Source organism: Protopterus annectens, chromosome 12.part0 (assembly GCF_019279795.1).
Source record: "Protopterus annectens isolate FY-2018-M chromosome 12.part0, PAN1.0, whole genome shotgun sequence".
In the NCBI taxonomy this organism is placed as follows: domain Eukaryota; kingdom Metazoa; phylum Chordata; order Ceratodontiformes; family Protopteridae; genus Protopterus; species Protopterus annectens.
Window position 1 is genome coordinate 207,792,988 of NC_056746.1, and position 22,810 is coordinate 207,815,797.

A 22,810-nucleotide genomic window follows, 5' to 3' on the forward strand; every position below is an offset into this window, starting at 1 on the left:
GACAACTGGAAGAGATACTGCCACAGTCCATTTAGAACATGTAATCACCATGTAAAGCAGAGCACCTCATTAAACCTTTTTTAAGCGCAACATGGATAAAGTACAGTTGTGTACCTACCATAAATGTAGATGTTCTAGTGTATTCACTGTTGCAGTCATTACTCTTGGGTTATCCTGCTGAGGGTAGCCTGCCAGCAGGATAACCCAAGAGTAATGACTGCAACAGTGAAACACGATGAACATCTGGATGGGGAATAGAAAATACACCCCTGGGATTCCACCTGTGTCCCTGCTGGACAGTGGCATAGGGTGCTGACTTGTTGGAACAGGAGTTAAATTCTTGGCTAGGCTTATAAGGACCTCAGGGCCAATAGCCCAGTAACTTCCTATGATCCTATGGGATTTACTATGTGAAATCACAAAGTGCTGTGACCGGCTGAGGGCAAGGCTGTTTGGAAACTTTCTGTGCCTGTATAAAGTTGTTGCATTTGTGAGATGCTGCTCATTGTCCAGTGGCAGTTAACAGTGCCCTATATCAATGCAAGCACTTACTATTTAAATTTCTCTATAAACCTTCCCCTGAAAATTCTTCAGTCCTTAGTTGTGCAGAGAGCAAGCAGCTAGTTGGTCCATTGAGAAGCACCCAACTCTCAACCTTGGACTCAGGCAGTACACTCTAACAACAACTAAACTAGCCAGTTGTAAACCTCTCTATCACCATCCCCTTGTAGAACATGTAATAAGGACCCATAGCCATGGACATGCACTTCCCTGATATATCTGTAGTTAGAATGGTGGATTATGGGCATCCTGAGGTAATGCAGCTATTGCCTCATGTATACAGACAACCACCCAATTCTCCAACTGATTCTGAATATGAGAGATACAGCTATATAATGTCACTATAGGCAATGCTCTCACTCACAAGCAACTATAACACTAAACAGGTTGTCAGTAATACACACACTACACCCAATTCAACTAGTAAAGGCCAGATACTTAGAACTACAGATGCTGAGGCTCTTAAATGTAATCTTCCAAAACCACAAAGACCTTCTAGAAAATGCACTCTAAGTGTCCTCAGGAACCTCTACAGCACTTGGCAAAAACACCACCAAGCAAGACATAATGCCACAGCCCATGGTGTCTCAACTTGTAAGCCCATAAGGCATAGCACCACATATCCCAATCAAACATTTTGGTCATAAGAGACTCAATTGTGAGAAACACACATGTCCAATTCACAAGGCTATGCAAAGAAAGAGCCATGGTCAACTGTCTACCAGACCAGGGAGACAGGATTTGCCAAATTATGCATGCACTCAGGTCATTGGATCACGAGTACCGGTATGATTCTGTCATGGTCCTTGTGGGTGTAATCCTGAGATGCTTATCCTTGAACTATACGAAGAAAGGCATGGTGGAGCTCTTTGATTATGTGTCCCAGGCCAACATGAGCTTAGTACTGTGCAGCACTCTACCTCCGCTCCAAGGGTGATGGCACAATATGAACAGAAGATGGCTGACTAATAACTGGCTTTGTCTCTGGTGTCACTCCACAGGGGTACAATATCTATCAGCATGGGAGAATATGGTTACAGATCACATTGCTTTGTAAGGGATGGTCTGCACCTGACCCTCTATGTTTTTGAAGATTAGCTAAAACATTGCTGCCCCCCCCCCCCCCCCCGTGTCTTTTTTAGGCATTGGCACACTGACAAAACTTCCAACATAGAAAAACCAATGGTAGAAAATTTAAAGGTGTTACAGCTCAATGCCAGAAGCCTAAACAAGAAACTCCACTCCCTCCAAGCTCTGCTCACCTTGAAGAATACAACCATTTTTCCAGTTGCCAAGGCATGATTTAAAGCCATGGAAAGTACCTCAGCAGTTCAGGGCTCCAATACCTTCCACACATTTGGACCAGCTACTGCAAAGTCACAGAATAAGGGTGGAGACTGCTCAATTTACAGTGAAAACAATCATACCTTAATGCTGGTCAAACAGGACGACACACTTGAGCTTCTTCATGAACAGATCACCATAGGCAAAGTCCCATATCATATCCTTGTAAGCTACAGGTCCATCTCTGTAACCCAAGAAACAAAACACATACTTAAAAGTTACTGGAGTCTCTCACCATTCAACCCATTACCATATTCACACCCTGAGAAAACTGCTGCCCATGAGGAACTGCTCACAGGGACTTTGCACAACCATGTCACTAAATGCTTAGTGAACTGTGCCTCCCAGAAATAAACAGAAAACAAACAAAACAAACAACGCTGGTGGAATCCCTTTATAAATACGTTGTACAACAAAAAGAAGAAAGTCATGGCAAAAATAACGAAGTGTGACGCCCAGCAGGATAAAAAAAATCTCTCAATCTAAATAAGCAAACTGAAGGACAAATCAAGTCTACCAAAAGCCAAATTTGAGGTAAAAAAAAATAGCCTGCTAGGCTAAGGACAAAATATAAGGCTTTCTTGAGCTATGTCTGCAACCTCTATGGTAGTACATAACACAATGTGCAGAACTAACTGTAAATGATGCCACCTACACTGAGCCAAAAAAAAATAGCAAATCTATCGTCAGACAAATTCAGTTCCAATTTTACCCCTCCCTTTTCAGCCACCTCTCTGGAAATATCATCAAACATACCCCCCCCCCCCCAACTATCACTAGGCAGTAGGTACTCAATGCACTCACCCAAGGCCAAGAATACATCACTGGACCCAGACAAGATCCCAGGATGCCTCCCAAACAGCATGACCATGAGCTATCCAGACAGGCTTCATGCCATGCAAATGGAGAACTGCAGCAGTCATCTCTCTGCCCATGGGTGGCCCATCTATGGACCCCAGAAACTACAGGCAGATAAGCTTGGCTCGTCTCATATGCAATGCCATGTAAATGATTAACAATGAGACAGAAAATCTTCAGACACCCATTTCAACTCAGTTTGATTTTGTCAAGGGCAGATCATGCCTGCTCAACCTGGTGGACTTCTTTGAAAAGATCACAAAAGTAACAGACAAGGGCAAAATGGTGCATACAGCCTACCTTGATTTGTCCAAGGCATTTGATACAATACTACATTCTGTCATTACAGATAAATTCACGGAATTTGGTATAAACCCCTATATCTCCCCATGCATACCAGGTGGCTTCTCAGACAGGACCCATGAAGTTAGGATAGGGGAATTTGCCTCCACAGAGAAGACTGTTCATCAATGGAGTTCCTCAGGATTCTGTGCTGGGTCCACTCTATTTTGGCATCTACTTCTCTGACGTCAAGGCCAAAGTTAAGGGCCTCTGGCTGATGAAAATTACTGATGACTGAAAAAGTACAGTTTTGTACCTACCATAAATGTAGATGTTCGAGTGTTCACCCTGCTGCAGTCATCACACTTGGGTTATCCTGTTGTCAGGTGGTCCCGCAGTCGGCCGGATTTCCAAAGTCTTGGTCCGACGTCGGTTGCTGTCACCTCATCCCTGACGTCAGTGCGCCAGGGGTACATATATTGCAACCGACGCCATTTTCTTCAGTTTTTCTTGCCCCAGATGTTAGGTGCCCCCAAAAAGGTGATCCAAATTAGTACCAAATGGTGTGAACACTGTACAAACACAAAATCCCTTCAGCTATAAGCAAATACATCAGTAAGGCATAGCAGAGATTTAGCCAGTAGATCAGAGGGGTTGGAGGGAGGGTAACCTGGACTGCAGCAGGGTGAACACTAACATCTACATTTATGGTAAGTACAAAACTGTACTATGTTCATTGTGTTACCCTGCTGCAGTCATCACACTTGGGTGGAGTCCCAAAGCTAAAGCAGGGTGGAGGTATTATAGAGGGTTAGTGGAGGCAATGAGGCCCTGCAGAACTGCAGTGGCGAAGCCCGCCCTGGACTTAGAATAAAGAGGTAAGTGATAATGTTTGGTGAAGGTGTGTACAGAACTCCAAGTTGCAGCTTCTAAAATTTCCTTGGTAGGAACCCCCCTGAGAAAGGCTGTAGAGGTAGCTGTTGCCCTGGTAGAGTGGGATCTAATGGTAGGAGGAACTGGTTTCCCATGATGGGTATAACAGAACCGTATGCAATGGCCTATCCATTTAGAAATGGTTTGCTTAGATATGGCCCTCCCTTGAGAAGCTGTAGCATAGGATACAAAGAGCTGGTCAGTTTTTCTGAAAGCCTTAGTTTTATCCAAGTAGTAACAAAGCTGCCTGTGAATGTCCAAGGAATGCAGGAGTCTCTCACCTTTGTTCTGTGGATTGGGGAAGAAAGTGGGTAGGTGGATGGTTTGATTTAAAGCTACACTGGAAACCACCTTAGGCATGAAGGAAGGATTAGTTCATAGAGAAACTCTGTCTTGATGAAAAACAAGGAAATGTTCCACTGCCATAAGTGCCTGTAATTCTGAGACTCTCCTAGCAGAAGTTATTGCCAGGAGCAGGGAAGTCTTCCAAGATAGGAACTGAAGGTCTGCAAAGAAAGCTGGTTCAAAGGGAGGTAGCGTTAGTTTTTCCAGAACAAAGTTGAGGTCCCATGTTGGTGTAGGAGCTCTTCTAGGTGGTCTAATGTTCTTTGCCCCCCTGAGGAACTGCCTTAGAAGAGGATTTGAAAATAAAGGTGGATTTTTGTCGTAGTGAGCTGAAATAGCTAAAGCATGGATTTTAATTGAGGAGAAGGAAAGTCCTTTGTGCAACATCTCAGCTAAATCCTGTAGAACGTGGGGCATATGAGGCTGAGTTGTGTCTTGGCCTTTAGCTTGGTTCCAAGCAGAAAACCTTTTCCATTTGTCCGAGTAAGCCTTCCTGGTGCTTGGTCTCCTGGCTTCCAGAATAACATCCAGTACTGCTTGTGAAAGAGGGGCTGGTTGGATGCTTAATTGATCTGGCATGCAGCCAGGTTTAAGGTAATGAGCTGGCTGTGTAGAATCTGTTTGTTTTGCTGCGTGAGCAAATGAGGTATTTGAGGCAATATCCATGGTGGGCTGTGAGCCATATTCTTCAGTAGCGGGTACCAGTGCTGGCGTGGCCAGTCTGGTGCTATGAGAATCAGTTGAGGTTTCTCCTTTTTGACCTTCAAAAGAACCTTTGTGAGAAGAGGTAATGGAGGAAAGGCATATGCTGTCAGGTTTTTCCAACTGAAGGAGAGAGCGTCCACTTTCCAAGCTTGATGGTGGAATGTCCTTGTACAAAACTTTTGTCAGTTGGTAGTTTTGAGGACTGGCAAACAGGTCTAAATTTGGAAGGCCCCATTTTTGAGTTATCATTGAAAATATTTATGGGTCTAGTTTCCACTCGTGGGGATCTTTGATGTTTCTGCTTAGGTCGTCTGCCAATGTGTTTTTCTGTCCTGGCAGGAACTGAGCTTGTAACTGGACTTGGTAGGCCAGAGCTGTGTTCCATAAGATTATTGCTTGCCTGCAAAGAGGGTAGGAATGTGTGCCCCCTTGTTTGTTTATGTACCACATTACTGTGGTGTTGTCTGTCTTTATTGCAAGTTGTCCTGGCTGTAGTAGATCCTTGAAGGCTGTCAGAGCTTTCTGTACAGCTAGCATCTCTTTTTGATTTATGTGCAGTTTTCTTTGTTCTGCAGTGCATAGGCCTTGAATGCATTGCCCTGCCATGTGTGCCCCCCAGGCATAGTCTGAAGCATCTGTTGTGATAGTTTGCCTGGTTGGGGGCAAGGTGAAAGGCTGACCCTTGTTGAGGTGACATGCCTGTGCCCACCATAGAAATTCCTGTTGAAGGCAGGGAATGAAAAATATCACTGTGTCCAAGCTGTGGCTGTGTTGAGACCATACGCTTTTTAGGTACCACTGTAATTTCCTCATATGCAGTTTTGCAAATGGTATTATCAGAATGCAAGATGCCATGAAGCCCAAAGCCTGCAGATTTTTTCTTGCAGTTAATTGGGTCTTTGTTGCCATTGTCTTGAAATATTGAGTCAGTTGCAGCTAAGATAAGCCTTCTGTGCCGTTGTGTCCAAGCTGGCACCCAGGAATGTCATTTTTTGTGAGGGTACTAGTTTTGACTTCTTTTCGTTTACTGTGTACCCTAGACAATTTAGTAGATGCTTTACAAAAGCCAGATGATGTAAGAGAATGTCTTTTCTTTCTGCTTGGATGAGGCAGTCGTCCAGGTATGGATATATTTGAATTCCTCTGTCTGCAGTATGCAATTACTGGTGCCAGGCATTTTGTGAATACTCTGGGCGCAGTAGATAAGCCAAAGGGCAGTGCAGAGAATTGATAATGGGTTGAACCTGCAATGAAACGGAGGTATCTTCTGCAACTTTGTCTGATAGGGACATGCAGGTATGTCTCCTTGAGGTTCAACGTTACCAGCCATGCTTCCTTGCCCAACATGGGAAGTAGCTGCTGTAATGTTAGCATCTTGAATTTGGGAACTTGTAAGTAAGTGTTTAGAATTGAAAGGTCCAGAATTGGTCTCCAAGCATTGTCCTTTCTGGGTACTAGAAAGAGCCTTGAGTAAAATCCTTGGCCTTGCTCTTGAGTTGGTACCCACTGAATGGCTCTCATGGCCATGAGAGCTGTAATTTGTTTTTGTGCCCCTGCCCTTTGATTTTGTGGCAGGTTTGGCATTCCTCTTTTCATTGGCAAGGTGTGAAAGTGGAATCTGTATCCTCGCAAAATTATGTCTAGGACCCATTTGTCCTTTGTGACCATGTGCCAGTTGTCTGCAAAAAGTGCTAGTTTCCCCCCCAAGGGGGCTGACAAAAGAGCTTTGTTTGGCCAGCTGAGGTGCAAGTCATCGAGTTTGCCTTCTGGTGGGTTGAGACCTGTCTTCTCCTCCCTTCTGGGTTGGAGTGCCCCATTGGCGAGGTTTATACTGAGCTTGTGGTTGTCCTCTGCCCCTTGGGCACCTGTATTTACCCCTCTGAGGTCTGTCAGTGGCTGGAAAGCACCAATTTTTTGTTGGCCAGTTTCTGCTGAAGCGAGGGGGTTGCACTTGTAGGAAATCTTTGACTGTCTGCATTGATTTCGCCTTATCTTCCATTTTCTTTAAAACTTCTTCTGTTTTAACTCCAAAAAGAACATCCTGCTGTAAAGGAGCATCTAGTAGTTTTGCTTTAACATGATCAGGTAGACTTTGTTCCTTTAACCAGGCATGCCTACGTATAACTGATCCAGTGACTGCTGCTCTGCAGGAGGCCTCTAAAGAATCAAACCCACATTGTAAGGTATGTTTGCCCACCTGCTCGGTGGCGTGCAACAAGTCCTGTACTTCTTTCAATTCAGATTGTTGAGGGAGGGAGGTTATCTTTTGTTTTAACTGAGAGATCAGAAATTGCTGATACTTAAGCATATGAAATTGACAATTTAGTGCTCTCATAGCTATGTGGCTGAGGTGTAAACCTTTTCCCCCACCTATCTAGTGCTCTTGAATCCCTTTCAGAAGGTACTGGGTTTTTAGCCATGGAAGCCTGGGAGATGGTCTCTGGGTCAGCTACTGGGCTTTTGTAAAGAAATTTGTGGGAATCAGGTACTCTGTAGTATCGGTCAGGCTTGGCCGGAGCAGGAAGTAGAGAGTCTGGGTTGAAATTGGATTCTAAATAGACATCATCCACAATGTCCAAAACCGGAGGGATGGCTAGAGGTCTGTGTTGGGGGAGTAAAAGAAATTCTCTGAGCCTTTTCTTGGAATCAAGAGTAATCCTGACCTTCCCAGTGAAAATGTTCCCTCCTAGTGTGTAAAGTTTCCCCAAAAGAGCAGTCTTCAGGAGGGGAAGCTGAGGGAATAGAGTCCTCAGCATCAGAATCTTCATAAGGAGAGAAGGAATAGTCTTGGTCCTCAGAGGAATCCGAAGAAATAGACAGTTGCTCAGAGGAAGCAGAATCTTCCTCTTGTCTAGGCCTTTTGTCAGGAGGAGGCTGAGAACTCCTGATAAGAGAAATCAAATCTTCAGCCATTTTGAGCATCTGTTTCTTAGGCATAGGGCCTTGAACAGGAGACTGAAGTGTAGTCTTTTTTGTTTTAGAAGGAGTCTTCAACTTAGAAAACGTTTTGACTTTGAGTCGTCAGTCTGAAAGCACCTTCAGAGACTGATGGCGTTTCAGAAGCACCGACGTCCTTGGAAGGTAAATCGTCGGAAGGGCCTGAAGTAAAAGGCTGCGTCGGCCTAGTACATTCCGTCAAAATATCCGTAGCGGTCTCAGTTTCCAGGACTGCGGTAGTCAGGGGCTGCGTCGCAGCCTCACTGATAACCGGAGAACCGGAGACCGGATCAACCGAGGCCTCTGAATCGGGCTTTGGCCTGGGCTGTCAGTCCTTGTCCCTGCGCTTTTTGTGCACGCCGGTAGTCGGTAGCTCCGACGGCATGTTATAGTTAAATTTTCTACCAAAATAGTGTTGTGCGAAATCAAATCGTCTTTTAATAGTACGCTTATTAAACCTAGCACAAAAACGACAAGAAGTGACGTCGTGATCAGGACCTAGGCAAGGTATGCAATAAAAATGAAAATCCTTATGAGGTATTTGCTTCCCACAAGAAATACAATTGTTAACTTTTTCTGACATCGGTCTGAGGCAAGAAAACATTCCCCAACGGGGTACTTAGCTTTATAGAAGACTTCGGTCTGAAATTCGAATTCGACAATCTCAGGAGTCGGCTGACCGGCACTTGCGAAATGCTTCTGCTTCGGGCACCGCACGGCAAGAAAGACTGAAGAAAATGGCGTCAGTTGCAATATATTTACCCCTGGCGCACTGACGTCAGGGATGAGGCGACAGCAACCGACGTCGGACCAAGACATTGGAAATCCGTCCGACTGCGGGACCGCCTGATGACAGGATAACCCAAGTGTGATGACTGCAGCAGGGTAACACGATGAACATCTAGGTGCAATCACTCCAAGATACAAACAGCTTCCAGGAAGGGCTAATTCAGACAAATAACTGGGGACAGAGCCATGGTCTGCAACTTAATCCCAAGAAATGCATAACAGCATATACTTTGGAAATTCAGCCACTCCTGGAAACTACAGCTTTGACAACACACCCTAACAGTAGATCCAGTAGTCAGAGTTTGGGGATGCATATAGACAGTAACCTGGCATACAACCATCATGTGCCTACAGTAGTAAGGAAATAATTCTATGTTGTGAAACGTATAAGCAGAGGTATGGTATCTAGGTCCAGTAAGTCACCATTCCACTGTCTTTGGCCTTCATCAGACAACCATTGAGTGCAATGCCCCTTTCAGCATGTACCTGAGCAGGCACTTGCAACAACTGGAACATCCACACAAAGAAAAATACAGGGAATAAACATGTCCTAAAAGGATTACCTCAAAGCTGTATCCCTGTACTCTGTTTCCCACAGAATACAGATGGGTAATCTATACCTGGCATCAAAGGCATCCTTGGATCCCACTTTAATGAATCTTCCATTAAGGAATTAAATCTTGCTTGCAACTTGGATGGGCTAAGTATGTCTCAGAGAATACCCCTTCTATGGAACAGTCTTCTCATCCATGTTAAGCAGAGTTTTACCCTAAACCAATTAAAGCATAACATGGACCAGTACATGAGGAAAATGAAGTTCTCCCCTGGTCTGACACCTGTATCCCTAATGTACAGAGATAACCTGTAAAATGTTTGACCACCTAAGCCCTAGCCTACAAATACCACTAAAAATAATGTTAAGGTCTCTAAACTTGTCAGACACGTTTGAGACACATCATCATCTACTTTCGGCTGTTCCCACTAGGGGTCACCACAGCGGATCATCTGTTTCCATTTCTTCCTGTCCCCTGCATCTTGCTCTGTCACACCAACCACCTGCATGTCCGCTCTCACCACATCCATAAACCTTATCTTAGGCCCTCCTCTTTTTCCGGTTACCTGGTAGTTTCATCCTTAGCATCTTTTTCCCAATATACTCAACATCCCTCCTCAGCACATGTCCAAACCAACATAATCTTGCCTCTCTGGCTTTGTCTCCAAACCTTCCAACCTGGGCCGACCCTCTAATATACTTATTCCTAATCCTGTCCCCCCTTGTCACACCCAGTGCAAATCTTAACATCTTTAAGTCTACCACATCCAGCTCAAACTCCTGCCTTTTTGTCAATGCCACTGTCTCTAACCCATATAACATAGCTGGTCTCACTATCCTCTTGTAGACCTTCCCTTTCACTCTTACTGATACTCGTCTGTCACAAATCACTCCTGACACTCTTCTCCACCCACCCACTCCATCCTGCCTGTACTCTCTTCTTCACCTCTCTTCCACACTCACTATTACTCTGAACTATTAATCCCAAGTATTTAAACTCATCCACCTTCGCCACCTCTACTCCTGGCATCCTCACCATTCCTCAATCCTCCCTCTCATTCACACACATATATTCTGTCTTAGTCCTGTTGACCTTCATTCCTCTTTTCTCTAGAGCATATCTCCATCTCTCCAGGGTCGTCTCTACCGGTTTCCTACTCTCACTACAGATCACAATGTCATCTGCAAACATCATAGTCCATGGGGACTCCTGTCTGATCTTGTCTGTCAACCTGTCCATCACCATTGCAAATAAGAAAGTGCTCAGAGCTGATCCTTGATGTAATCCCACCTCCACCTTAAACGCATCCGTCACTCCCACCACAGACCTCACTGCTGTCACACTACCCTCGTACATATCCTGTACCAGTCTTACATGCTTCATGGACACTCCCGACTTCCTCATATAATACTCCTCTCTAGGCACCCTGTCATATGCTTTCTCTAAGTCTACAAAAACACAATGCAACTCCTTCTGACCTTCTCTGTACTTCTCCATCAACACTCTCAGAGCAAACATCCCATCTGTAGTGCGCTTTCCCGGCATGAAACTATACTGCTGATCACTAATCATCATGTCCCTTCTTAACCTAGCTTCCACTACTCTTTCCCATAACTTCATGCTGTGACTGATCAATGTAATCCCTCTGTAGTTATTACAGCTCTGCACATCACCCCATACATGGCTATGTTAAAAAAACTGTGATCATTAGCCCATCTATGAAACTAAATGCATTTGAGCAACATTTATGGCAAAAGACCTTTAAAAACATTTTTAGTATTAAGTTCTTTATACACAAGGGATGAATCTCCTGAGTTCGGGTTACTAGGTAAAGAGATGGCTCCCAATGCAATCACAGCAGCAGCAAGAAAGACATCAAGACAAACAGGTATGGCTGTTACAGAAGCTGCCTGAAATGACTATTGGTAGGTTTAATTAAATAATGAAAAACTGTTTACATGACAAGAATGTCAGAAGAATGCTTGAATCCTAGCACACTGTAATGATTAGCACAATAAATGCTTTCTGTGTCTTGTTTACATTGTATACCTCATAACAACACAACAGTGTAACGAAACATATCAATTTCGGTGTTAAGGCAGTTTATCAGTGTTGTATGGCAAAATAAGCAAGATGTAATCTGAATTGATTTATAACTTGCCTGATCAAAGTCACTGTTAAACTCAATAAACCAGTTTATTATACTAAAAAAAAACAAAATAAAAATGAGAAAAATGTTTAATAAAAGGCTACAAATAACATTAAGAGCAGAATGAAGGTTAATGAACTCTCACACAAACTAGAAGAAAACTGTAAAAGGATTCCAACTGCTATCTATAGTGTTTTCTGTAACACATTTCTGCATGTCTGTAAACTGGTCATAAATGCATCAACATCAATCAACACACCTACCTCACTAGCAGTACTCACCTCAACACAGAAGAGTACAGTGACAAAAAGTAGCGAGATGAGGAGAAACAGGAAGAACATGAGAAACCAGGCCGTCCAGTGTAACCAGTTACTGAGTCCCATCATCCGCATATACTCCTAAAAAAAAAAAAAAAGGAGGACAGAGATAATTTTTAACCCAGAACAGTATCCTACTGCCACAGTTCATTATGTCCCTCCATTACTCACTTTGATAACATATGATCATGTAGGCATAAGACAAACAAATCTGTTAAAGTGACAAGTTTATATAAAAAGTACAGTTTTGTACCTACCATAAATGTAGATGTTCGAGTGCTAATACAGCTGCAGTCATAACAGATGGGTTTTCCTGCCATCATACAGGCGGGTCCTCTGTCGGCCGAATTCCAAAGTCTAGGTCCGGCGTCAGTTGTCGTCGCTTCTTCCCTGACGTCAGTGCGACAGGGGTATAAAAGAACCAGCCGACGCCATTTTCTTCAGTTTTTCTTGCCCCAGATGTCAGGTGCCCCCAGAAGGAAGGCAATACATAAATTTATGCAGTAATGCAATCAAAAAACAGTAGTTGCAAGCAAATACACCATAAAAGAATACCCCAATCAGGTTGTATGAGGAGGTGTTAGCCATTAGGCCTGTTCCAGAGGGGAAGGAGGGAGGGAAACTTGGACTGCAGCTATATTAGCACTCGAACATCTACATTTATGGTAGGTACAAAACTGTACTATGTTCATCGTGCATACAGCTGCAGTCATAACAGATGGGTAGAATCCCAAAGCTAAAATAAGGGTGGTAGGCACTAGGTGGAACTAGGAGGAGCCAGGATGCCCTGCAAAACTGCAGTGGCAAAACCTGCTCTAGATTTGGAGTATAAAGGCAGGTGATAGTGCTTGGAGAAAGTATGCACAGAACTCCAAGTGACAGCTTCCAAAATATCTTTGGTAGGAACCCCCCTGAGGAAAAAAGCTGCAGAGGTAGCTGTGGCCCTAGTGGAGTGAGACCTTATGCCTGCAGGTACAGTTTTACCATGAAGAGAGTAACAAAAGCGTATGCAGTGGGCTATCCACTTTGAGATTGTCTGTTTGGAAATAGGCTTCCTTTGAGCCCCTGTAGCATAGGACACAAAGAGTTGCTCTGATTTTCTGAAAGGCTTTGTTCTGTCCAAATAATAACGTAGTTGCCTGTGAATGTCCAAAGAATGTAGTAGCCTCTCCCCTTTGTTTTGAGGATTGGGGTAAAATGTAGGTAAGTGGATAGCCTGATTCAAGGCTACCCTGGATACTACCTTTGGCATAAAGGAAGGGTTGGTTCGTAAGGAAACTCAGTCCTGATGGAAAATGATGAAAGGTTGCACAGCCATGAGGGCTTGTAGTTCAGAAACCCTGCGAGCTGAGGTGATGGCCAGCAGGAAGGCTGTGGATGCAGGACAGATATTGTAGTTCTGATGAGGCAGCTGGCTCGAAAGGAGGCAAAGTCAGTTTCTCTAGAATGAAATTGAGATCCCAAGCAGGCACTGGTTGTTTCCTTGGAGGATTAATATTCTTAGCCCCTCTGAGGAACTGTCTTAAGAGGGGGTGAGAGAATAAAGGAGGATCGGTGTTGTATTTTGCAGAAACGGCTGAGGCATGGATTTTGATGGAAGAGAATGAAAGTCCATTGCTTAGCATCTCAGCTAGGTATTGTAATATTTGAGGTAAATTCAATATTCCAGGGTTCTGGACCTTTTTCTCATTCCAAGCACAAAACCGTTTCCATTTGGCGGAGTAGGCTTTTCTAGTAGAAGGTCTTCTGGCCTCCAAAATGACATCCTGTACCTCCTTGGAGAGTAGGGTCTGTTGTGATTTTAAGGAATCTTCCATGCGGCTAGATTGAGTGTTTTCAGCTGACTGTGAAGAGTTTTGAAGTTGTGCTGAGTCAGTAGGCATTAGAAGCAGGATCCATGGTGGGGAATGCGTCAGGCTCCTCAGGAGTGGGTACCAGTGTTGCCTTTGCCAGTCTGGAGCGATGAGAATCATCTGTGGTCTGTCTGCTCTGGTTTTTAATAGAACTTTGGGCAGCAGAGGAAGAGGTGGAAAGGCATAAACTGTCATTGTTGTCCAACTGAAAGAGAGTGCGTCCACTTTCCAGGCCTGTGGATGAAAGGTCCTTGAGCAGAATTTTGCCAATTGGTGATTTCTGTGGGAGGCAAAGAGATCTATGTCTGGCCTTCCCCATGCTTGAATTATCTTTGAAAAAACTTGAGGACGCAACTTCCATTCGTGTGGATCTGTCATATTTCTGCTTAGGTCGTCTGCCAGCGTGTTTTCCTTGCCTGGCAGGAACTGTGCTTGAAGCTCGATTTGCAATTCTAGAGCCATGTTCCAAAGAGACATGGCTAGCCTGCATAGGGGGTATGAATGGGTTCCTCCCTGTTTGTTTATGTACCACATTACTGTGGTGTTTTGTCTGTCCTTATCAATAGCTGGCCTGGATGCAGCAGGTCTTTGAAAGCTATAACAGCATTTATTACTGCTAGCATTTCTTTTTGATTGATGTGTAGGTGCTTTTCCTTTTGGGACCATCTGCCCTGAATGCACAGATTTGTCATGTGCACCCCCCAGGCGTAATCCGAGGCATCTGCTGTGATGATTTGGCTTGCTTGAGGCTTGCAGAATGGGAGACCTGTGTTTCTTTGGAATGCTTGAGCCCACCACAGAAATTCATTTTGAAGACATGGAATTAGTGGTATTATTGTTTCCAAGCTGTGGCTGTGCTGAGACCATAGGTTTTTCAGGTACCATTGAAGTTTCCTCACATGCAGCTTTGCACATGGGATTAGTAGGATGCAAGATGCCATGAATCCCAGAGCCTGCAGGATTTTCCTTGCAGTCAGCCTGGTGAAGTTGCCATTTTTCTGAAGTATTGAGTTAGTTGCCCTTGTTTCTCTGGCGTGAGGTAGGCCATCTGGGTGTTTCTATCCAAGTTGGCACCCAGGAAAATTATTGTTTGAGATGGTAGTAGCCTTGATTTCTTTTTGTTGACTGTGTATCCCAGGGAATTCAACAACCTTATTACAAAAGCCAGATGTTCCAGAAGTATGTGCTTGCTGTCTGCTTGGATCAGGCAGTCGTCCAGATATGGGTATATTTGTATCCCTTGTAGTCTGCAGTAGGCAATTACTGATGCCAGGCATTTCGTGAACACTCTGGGCGCAGTAGACAAGCCAAAGGGCAATGCAGAGAATTGATAATGTGTTGAACCTGCAAGAAATCTGAGGTATCTCCTGCAATCTTGTCTGATTGGGACAAGCAGGTGTGCCTCCTTGAGGTCCAATGTTACCAGCCAAGACTCCTTGCCCAGCATGGGAAGAAGCTGCTGTAATGTGAGCATCTTGAATTTTGGCACGAGTAAAAAAGTGTTTAGGATGGATAGGTCCAAAATAGGTCTCCAATCTTTGCCGTTCCTTGGTACCAGGAATAGTCTGGAATAAAAACCTTGACCCTGTTCTTGTGCAGGTACCTCTTGAATAGCTTTCATGTCCATGAGATCTGAAATTTGTTTTTGTGCCTCTGCCCTTTGATTGTGTGGCAGGTTTGGCATGCCTCTCATTTTTGGAAGGGTGTGAAAGTGGAATCTGTAGCCTCTGTCTATAACGTCCAGGATCCATTTGTCTTTTGTGACAATATGCCAATTTTTTGAAAATAGTGCCAGTTTCCCGCCTAAAGGTGCTGCCATTTGAGCCTTGCTTGGTATGCAAAGGGGAAAGTCATTGGTTCTGCTTTCTGAATGGCTGTGAACTATCCTCACTACCTCTTTGGGTAGGTGCTTGCCATGGTCTACCTCTAAACGATCCTTGAGATGGCCCTCTACCCCTTGGGCGCCTGTATCTACCTCTTTGGGGTCTGTCAGTGGCTGGAAAGGACCAATTTTTTGAAGGCCAATTTCTACTGAAATGTGGAGGTTGTACCTGTAGGAAATCTTTCACTGTTTGCATTGATTTTGCCTTTTCCTCCATTTTCTTTAATACTTCCTCAGCTTTAACACCAAACAATACATCTTTTTGCAGACGTGCATCCAGTAATTTAGCTTTGACATGATCTGGTAAGGTTTGCTTTTTAAGCCAACAATGTCTACGTATGACTGATCCTGTAACAGCAGCTCTACATGAGGCTTCTAAAGCATCAAAACCACATTGCAAGGTATGTTTACCTACTTGCTCTGTACTATGTATCAAATCCTGCAACTACTTCAAATCTGGTTGTTCAGGTTGTGACATTTTGCTTCTCAACTGTGATAACAGAAACTGTTGGTACTTTAACATATGGAACTGGCAGTTTAATGCCCTCGTGGATAAGGTGGCCGAGGTGTATATCTTTTTCCCCCACCTTTCTAAAGCTCTGGAATCCCTCTCTGAAGGTAATGGATTTTTAGCAGTGGAGGCCTTAATTCCCTTGGGGCCCTGTGAGATAGTTTCTGGGTCAGCCGCATGTTTTTTGTATAGGAATTGGTGAGAGTCAGGAACCCGGTAATACCTGCCAGGCTTGACTGGAGCTGGAGGCAAAGAATCTGGGTTGAGGCAGGACTCCGAATACACATCATCAAGGATATCTAAGACAGGAGGTATAGCCAGAGGCCTGTGCTGAGGGAGCAAGAGAAAATCCCTAAGCCTTTTCTTGGAGTCTGAGTACTCTTGGCCTTCCCAATGGAAGTGTTCCCTCAAGGTATGCAAGGTTTCCCCAAAAGAGTAATCCTCACGGGGGGAGACAAAAGGAATGGACTCCTCTGCATCAGAATCTTCAAAAGGGGAGTATGAATGTTCCTGGTCATCAGAATGTTCTGAAATAATGGAGGCCTGGTCCGAGGAGGGGGATTCTTCCTCCACTCTGCCCCTTTTTTCCAGGGGGGGGGGGTTGAGAACCCCTGATAAGAGTAATTAAGTCCTCAGCCATTTTGAGCATCTGCTTTTTAGGCATGGGGCCTTGAGAAGGGCCCTGTGGGGTTTGTTTTTTAGAATGCATGGCTGTCTTAGACTTAGTGAAAGCCTTGATGGAAAAAGAAGAGGAAGGCCTGAAGACACCTTGAGAGGAGACAGACCTGTCTAAACTCTGAGTTTCACCGCCAAGAGTGGCTTTGGTATCTGTAGTCAAGGTGTGGGCCAAAGAGCCTGCGACCTCGGGTACAGAAGACACCGCCAATGAAGTGTCGTCGGTAGTCAGGGGCTGCGTAGATGCCTCGCTGAGAACCGGACCACCTGTAGTTGGCTTTGGCCTGGTGTCGGTAAAGGCTGCGGACCTCGTGTGTCGGTCCTTATCTTTGCGTTTTTTAGTCAAAACTGGAGTCGGAGTATCCAACGACATTATGTAGTTAAATTTTTTGCCAAAAAAGTGCTGGGCGAACTGTGCCCGACGCTTAATGGTGCGTTTGTTGAATGTAGCACAAAAACGACAGGCCAAGACGTCGTGGTCTGGGCCTAAGCAAGGAATGCAGAGGGAATGAAAATCCTTATGCGGTATTTGCTTCCCACATGAAATACAATTATTAACTTTGTCTAACATCGGTCTGAGGCAAGAAAAGTTTCCCCAACGGGGTACTTAGCTTTCAAGAAGACTTCGGTTGCAGATATTCGTAATCTCAGGAGCTGGCCGACCAGCACTTGCGAACTGCTTCTGCTTCTGGTACCACGCAGCAAGAAAGACTGAAGAAAATGGCGTCGGCTGGTTCTTTTATACCCCTGTCGCACTGACGTCAGGGAAGAAGCGATGACAACCGACGCCGGACCTAGACTTTGGAATTCGGCCGACCGAGGACCCGCCTGACGGCAGGAAAACCCATCTGTTATGACTGCAGCTGTATGCAGGATGAACATCTAGTAAAAACTACTCTGACCTTCCTATATGTGAAATGTTCACAACATTTACTGGAGGAAAAAAGGCTAAATGTATTCATTACCAAACAATACAGAAAGCATCTAAATGAAGTCTTCTGGGGTCCAAAATGTAGATTCTCTAAGTAGGGGCTATACAAGGCAAAACAGACACAGGCCTCTCTTCCAGTATGGCATCACTGGTTTATGCTGTTAATTGTTACTCAACAGATAACTCTCATATTACTTACTGATAAGACAGTCTAGCAAGACAAGCAGACTGATACATATCATGAACAACTTAGGACGAGTTTACACATATGCCACATGGCTTCTATGTTCAAGTTAGTGGTGAAAAATTAGATGGAAATTATGCAAATTGCTAAAGATATACACCAAAATTCTAAACCAGAGAAAGGGTTGAAAATTCCCACCAGCATGAGGAGCATTCCCATATCAGCAGGGCTTGAAAGGGATGCCAAAATGGATACATATTTAATTTGATGATTATACTCGAGAATAATTCTTTTTGGGAACTGAGACTTCAAGAAGGACCTCATCAGCAGCTTCAGATCTGAAGCTCTGAAACTGCCCACAGATCTGCATGACTGGGAGGATGAAGCCACTAATAGGGCTTGTATAATAGCTTTCATGACAAGCATGCCTATTGATCAGAGCTGGACAGACTTAGAACTGGGGCGAGAAATAGACTCCAGCAACATCTTTGGTGGAGCGAAGGGGAGAAAAGACAAAAACAGTAGTAGGATGAGGTGAAATAGGAAGAATGTGAGAAACCAAGCCGTCCAATGTAACCAGTTACAGTCCCATCATTCGCATCATGGGCTCAGAACTATGTTAAATGGAGCTTTCCCAGCCAGAAAACCAGTAATTTCTGAAAACAACTGGTAAAACAAGTCAACATGGTTTAAATTCAGTTCTTGTCTTAAGATTACTCAGTCTGGATGTCAAAGAAAAACTCTGGGAGAAATAAAGACAATGAATAAAAATGTAGAGAACAAAGTTATGTTGGGCAATGACTTAGCACAGATTTAGTGGGACAAACACAAAAATGAGTAGAGACTAGGAAAACAGAGGAAGCACTGAATAATTATTCTGATATCTTTTTCAAGCCACAACAAATAGAAACCAAGGACAGGCTAAAAGAAAATTATGCACCTTGACTGCTCCACAAACTGGTCTATTTGGAGGACAAAGCAAGGAGGGAACACTTGAGGCTTACAGCTATCCATGAGAAGCTGAAAGTAACAGATCGTGACTTATGAAAACCAGTATCGCAGCTAAGACTGGGATCCCACAAAAGGACATACTGTTAAAATGGCACACTATTTATGTACCAGCAGTGAAGATCAATACATAAGATACAAACTAACAATTTATTTTTCTCTCGCTCTATTTACCGGGATGTTCCAACTGTAGTTTATCCCATTTTGAGCAGAGGCCTAAAAAGGATATTTTGTAAAACATGAGTTTACAAATATATGAATATATCTAGAACACATTTAACATACAGTAGCCTATGAATGTAAGGAAATACATTTTTTCTTCTTTCATGAGGGTAGTTTGTTAAAGAGAAATTACACAGATAAGCACATTACATAACACATCCACTGTCTATCAGCTGGAAGTACAGAGAAGGGTAGCAAAGCCCACAAGGGATTTAGCAGTTATCCTCAAGTTCTATAAAACATTAGATTGACTGAAGTAGAGAGCTTGCATAGACCTGTATTAAAGAAAATATAGGTAGTAGTAGTTTCTTGGGAAATGGAAGTTCTGTAAGCGAGAAGGTAGCAACAGTGTGGAGTGGCAGTCTGTAGAAGAATAGTATAAATGACTGTTGTGTGAGAATATACAGTGAGATTTCTTAGTAACGAGACAAAGTTACGTGTATAAGATTAAGGTACGAGAAGGTTAGCCTAGGTCAGTACATGAGCATAATCACTTACTTAGCAGGTGTTTCTTTAGTGATGTTCTGAAACCATGCAGTAAGTCTACCTGCCTTACTTCATGGGGATTTAGTTCCAGATTTTTGCTACCTTGTTAGAGTACACAGAGTCTCCTGCACTGCTATTTGATTTTCTGATGGACAGAAAAGCTTTGTTGTTGGATCATAAGGCTCAATTAGTGGTATAGGATTGTAGTATTCTTTTAAGGGCTGGACATTTTTCCAGGGAGTTCATCAGTTTATGGGCTGTAATAATTTGGGGTCTACTTTAAAACATTGAAATTTAATAACACTGAAATTGAAAACATTGAGCCCATAAAGTACAGTTTTGTACCTACCATAAATGTAGATGTCCGAACTGGATAGCATCTGCAGTCATAACAACTGGGTTGTCCTGTCGTCAGGCAGCCCTTCGGTCGGCCGGATTCCAAAGTCCGGGTCCGGCTTCGGCTGATGTCGCACTTCACCCGACGTCATCTCTGTTGGTCTTCGGGCATAAAGGCATCAGCCGACGCCATTTTCCTCAGTGTTTCTTGCCCCAGATGCCAGTTGCCCTCTTGGAAGGCTAAATTTTGGGTAAATGCCAATGTTTCCAAAAAGATAGAAGGCAAACACAAAAAATAAGCATTTATGTACATATATACAAACAAATACACCATAAGAGACTCCCCCCCCCCGCCAGCTAGCTATTAGGAGGGTAAATACCCTAGGAGTACCACAGAGGGGAAGGAGGGAGGGTAATCCTGACTGCAGATGCTATCCAGTTCGGACATCTACATTTATGGTAGGTACAAAACTGTACTATGTCCTTCATGGATGCATCTGCAGTCATAACAACTGGGTAGAATACCATAGCCAACTAGGGGAGGAGGAAGAATAGATTATGGTGTGGATAGGATCCCTTGCAGTACAGCAGTGGCAAACCCTGCTCGGGATCTGGAATACAGAGGTAAATTATAATGCTTGGCAAATGTATGCACGGAGGTCCAAGTAGCCGCCTCAATAATGTCCTTGGTTGCCACTCCTCGTAAGAAGGCTGTGGTAGTGGCTGTTGCCCTTGTCGAATGAGGCCTTATGTTCTGTGGAATTGGTTTTCCATGAAAGGAGTAACAGAATCGTATGCAATTTCCTATCCATTTGGAGATGGTCTGTTTGGAAATTGCTTTTCCTTCCCTTCCTGTTGCATAGGCTACAAACAGCTGGTCAGTTTTTCTGTTACTTTTTGTTCTGTCCAGGTAGTAGCGTAGCTGTCTATGTACATCCAAGGTATGCAGCATTCTTTCCCTCTGTTTTGTGGGTTTGGGAAGAAGGTAGGTAGGTGGATTGCCTGGTTTAAAGACACTCTGGATACCACCTTAGGCATAAATGTAGGATTAGTCCTCATGGACACTCTATCTTGGTGGAAGATTAGGAAGGGTTGTACTGCCATTAGGGCCTGAAGTTCAGAAACCCTTCTTGCTGAGGTTATTGCCAGTAGGAAAGCAGTTTTCCACGATAGATGCTGCAGGTCTGCTGTTGCTGCTGGTTCAAAAGGTGCAGTGTCAACTTTTCCAGCACAAAGTTCAAATCCCAAGCTGGCAATGGTGGTTTCCTAGGAGGTTTTACATTCTTGATCCCTCTGAGGAACTGCCTGAGTAAAGGATGTGAAAAGACAGGTGGATCAAAGCTGTATTCTGCTGAAATAGCTGATGCATGTATCTTGATGGAGGAATAGGACAGGCCTGTATGTAGAAGCTCTGCCAAATACTCCAGAATGTTAGCAATGTCTATATTGGACACATCTTTTCCTCTTTCAGCACTCCAAATGACAAACCTTTTCCATTTTCCTGCATAGTTCCTTCTTGTTGAAGGTCTGCGGGCTTCAAGGATAATGTCTTTAACCCTTTGGGAAAGCTCTGGATTAGTTGCTGCTATGTGATATTCCATGCAGTCAGTTGCAAAGTTTTTAGATTTGGATGCATGATGCTGTAGTTGTTCTGGGTTAACATCAAAGGCATCAGGGGTATTGGCCATATTGTGTCCCGAGACATGCTCCTCAGCAATGGGTACCAGTGTTGTCTTGGCCAGTTTGGAGCTATCAGGGTTATCCTTGGGTGTTCCCTCTTGATTTTTAGTAATACCTTGTGTATCAAGGGAAGAGGTGGGAATGCATATGCTGTCAGACCTTTCCAGCTGAAGGAGAGCGAGTCCACTTTCCATGCAAGTGGGTGGAACGCCCTTGTGCAGAATTTTTTGAGCTGGTGATTGAGAGGGGAAGCGAATAGATCTATCTGTGGCATTCCCCATTTCTTTGAGATGGCCTTGAAGATGTCCGGGTGTAGCATCCATTCGTGAGCATCCGAGGTGGTTCTGCTTAACATGTCTGCTAGAGTATTCTCCTTTCCTGGTACGAACATTGCCTGTAACTGGATGTTGTAGCTGAGCCAGGTTCCAAAGGTCCAAAGTCATTCTGCATAGGGGGTATGAATGAGTGCCTCCCTGTTTGTTGATGTACCACATGACTGTGGTGTTGTCTGTCCTTATCATCAAATGTCCTGCTTTGAGGAATGGTCTGAATTTTTGGATTGCCAGCTTTTACTGCCAGCATTTCTTTTAGGTTGATGTGCAAATGGAGCTGGTCCTGTGTCCACAATCCTTGTATGCATTTGTCCAGCATGTGAGCCCCTCATCCTAAGTCTGAGGCGTCTGTTGTGATGGTTTGGCTTGCTTGATAGTTGTGGAAAGGTAGGCCTGGATTTGACTGGCATGCTTGAGCCCACCATAGGAACTCCTGTTTTAGGCATGGGATTAGAGGAATTTCTGCTTCTAGGCTGTGCCTGTGTTGGGACCATAAATTCTTTAGGTACCACTGTAGTTTTCTCATATGTAGTCTGGCATGTGGAACCAAGATTATGCAGGATGCCATGAAGCCCAAGGCCTGTAGAACTTTTCTTGCTGTTAGCTTGTTCTGTTTTGTTAGTGCCAAGAAGTAAAGAGGGAGTTCTTTTTGTTTTTCTGCAGTTAGGAATGCCATTTGTTTTACTGTGTCCAATTCCGCGCCCAAGAATGTCCTTGTTTGGGATGGTATCAGCCTTGACTTTTGTAAATTGACTGTGTATCCCAGTGCTTGTAGCAAGTAAATGACCCTTTGTAAATCTGTTGTCAGCTTGCTTTTGTTGTCCCCTGTAGCAGACAGTCGTCCAGGTATGGATAAATTTGGATTCCCTGTAGTCTGCAGTGAGCGATTACTGATGCCAGGCATTTTGTGAATACTCTGGGCAGTAGATAAGCCAA

The 22,810-nt window shown here is 44.0% G+C and overlaps 1 protein-coding gene across 1 annotated transcript in view; it reads right to left on the minus strand.

The window, feature by feature from the left end:
* The window catches only part of ABCA3 (ATP binding cassette subfamily A member 3), a gene marked incomplete in the record, with an annotated part of 1,818,321 nt that overhangs the window by 1,402,971 nt on the left and 392,540 nt on the right, over window positions 1-22,810 (minus strand). The window contains 1 exon segment of the mRNA XM_044089258.1: window positions 11,739-11,855. Within this exon segment, the coding sequence (XP_043945193.1) occupies window positions 11,739-11,855 (117 nt within the window).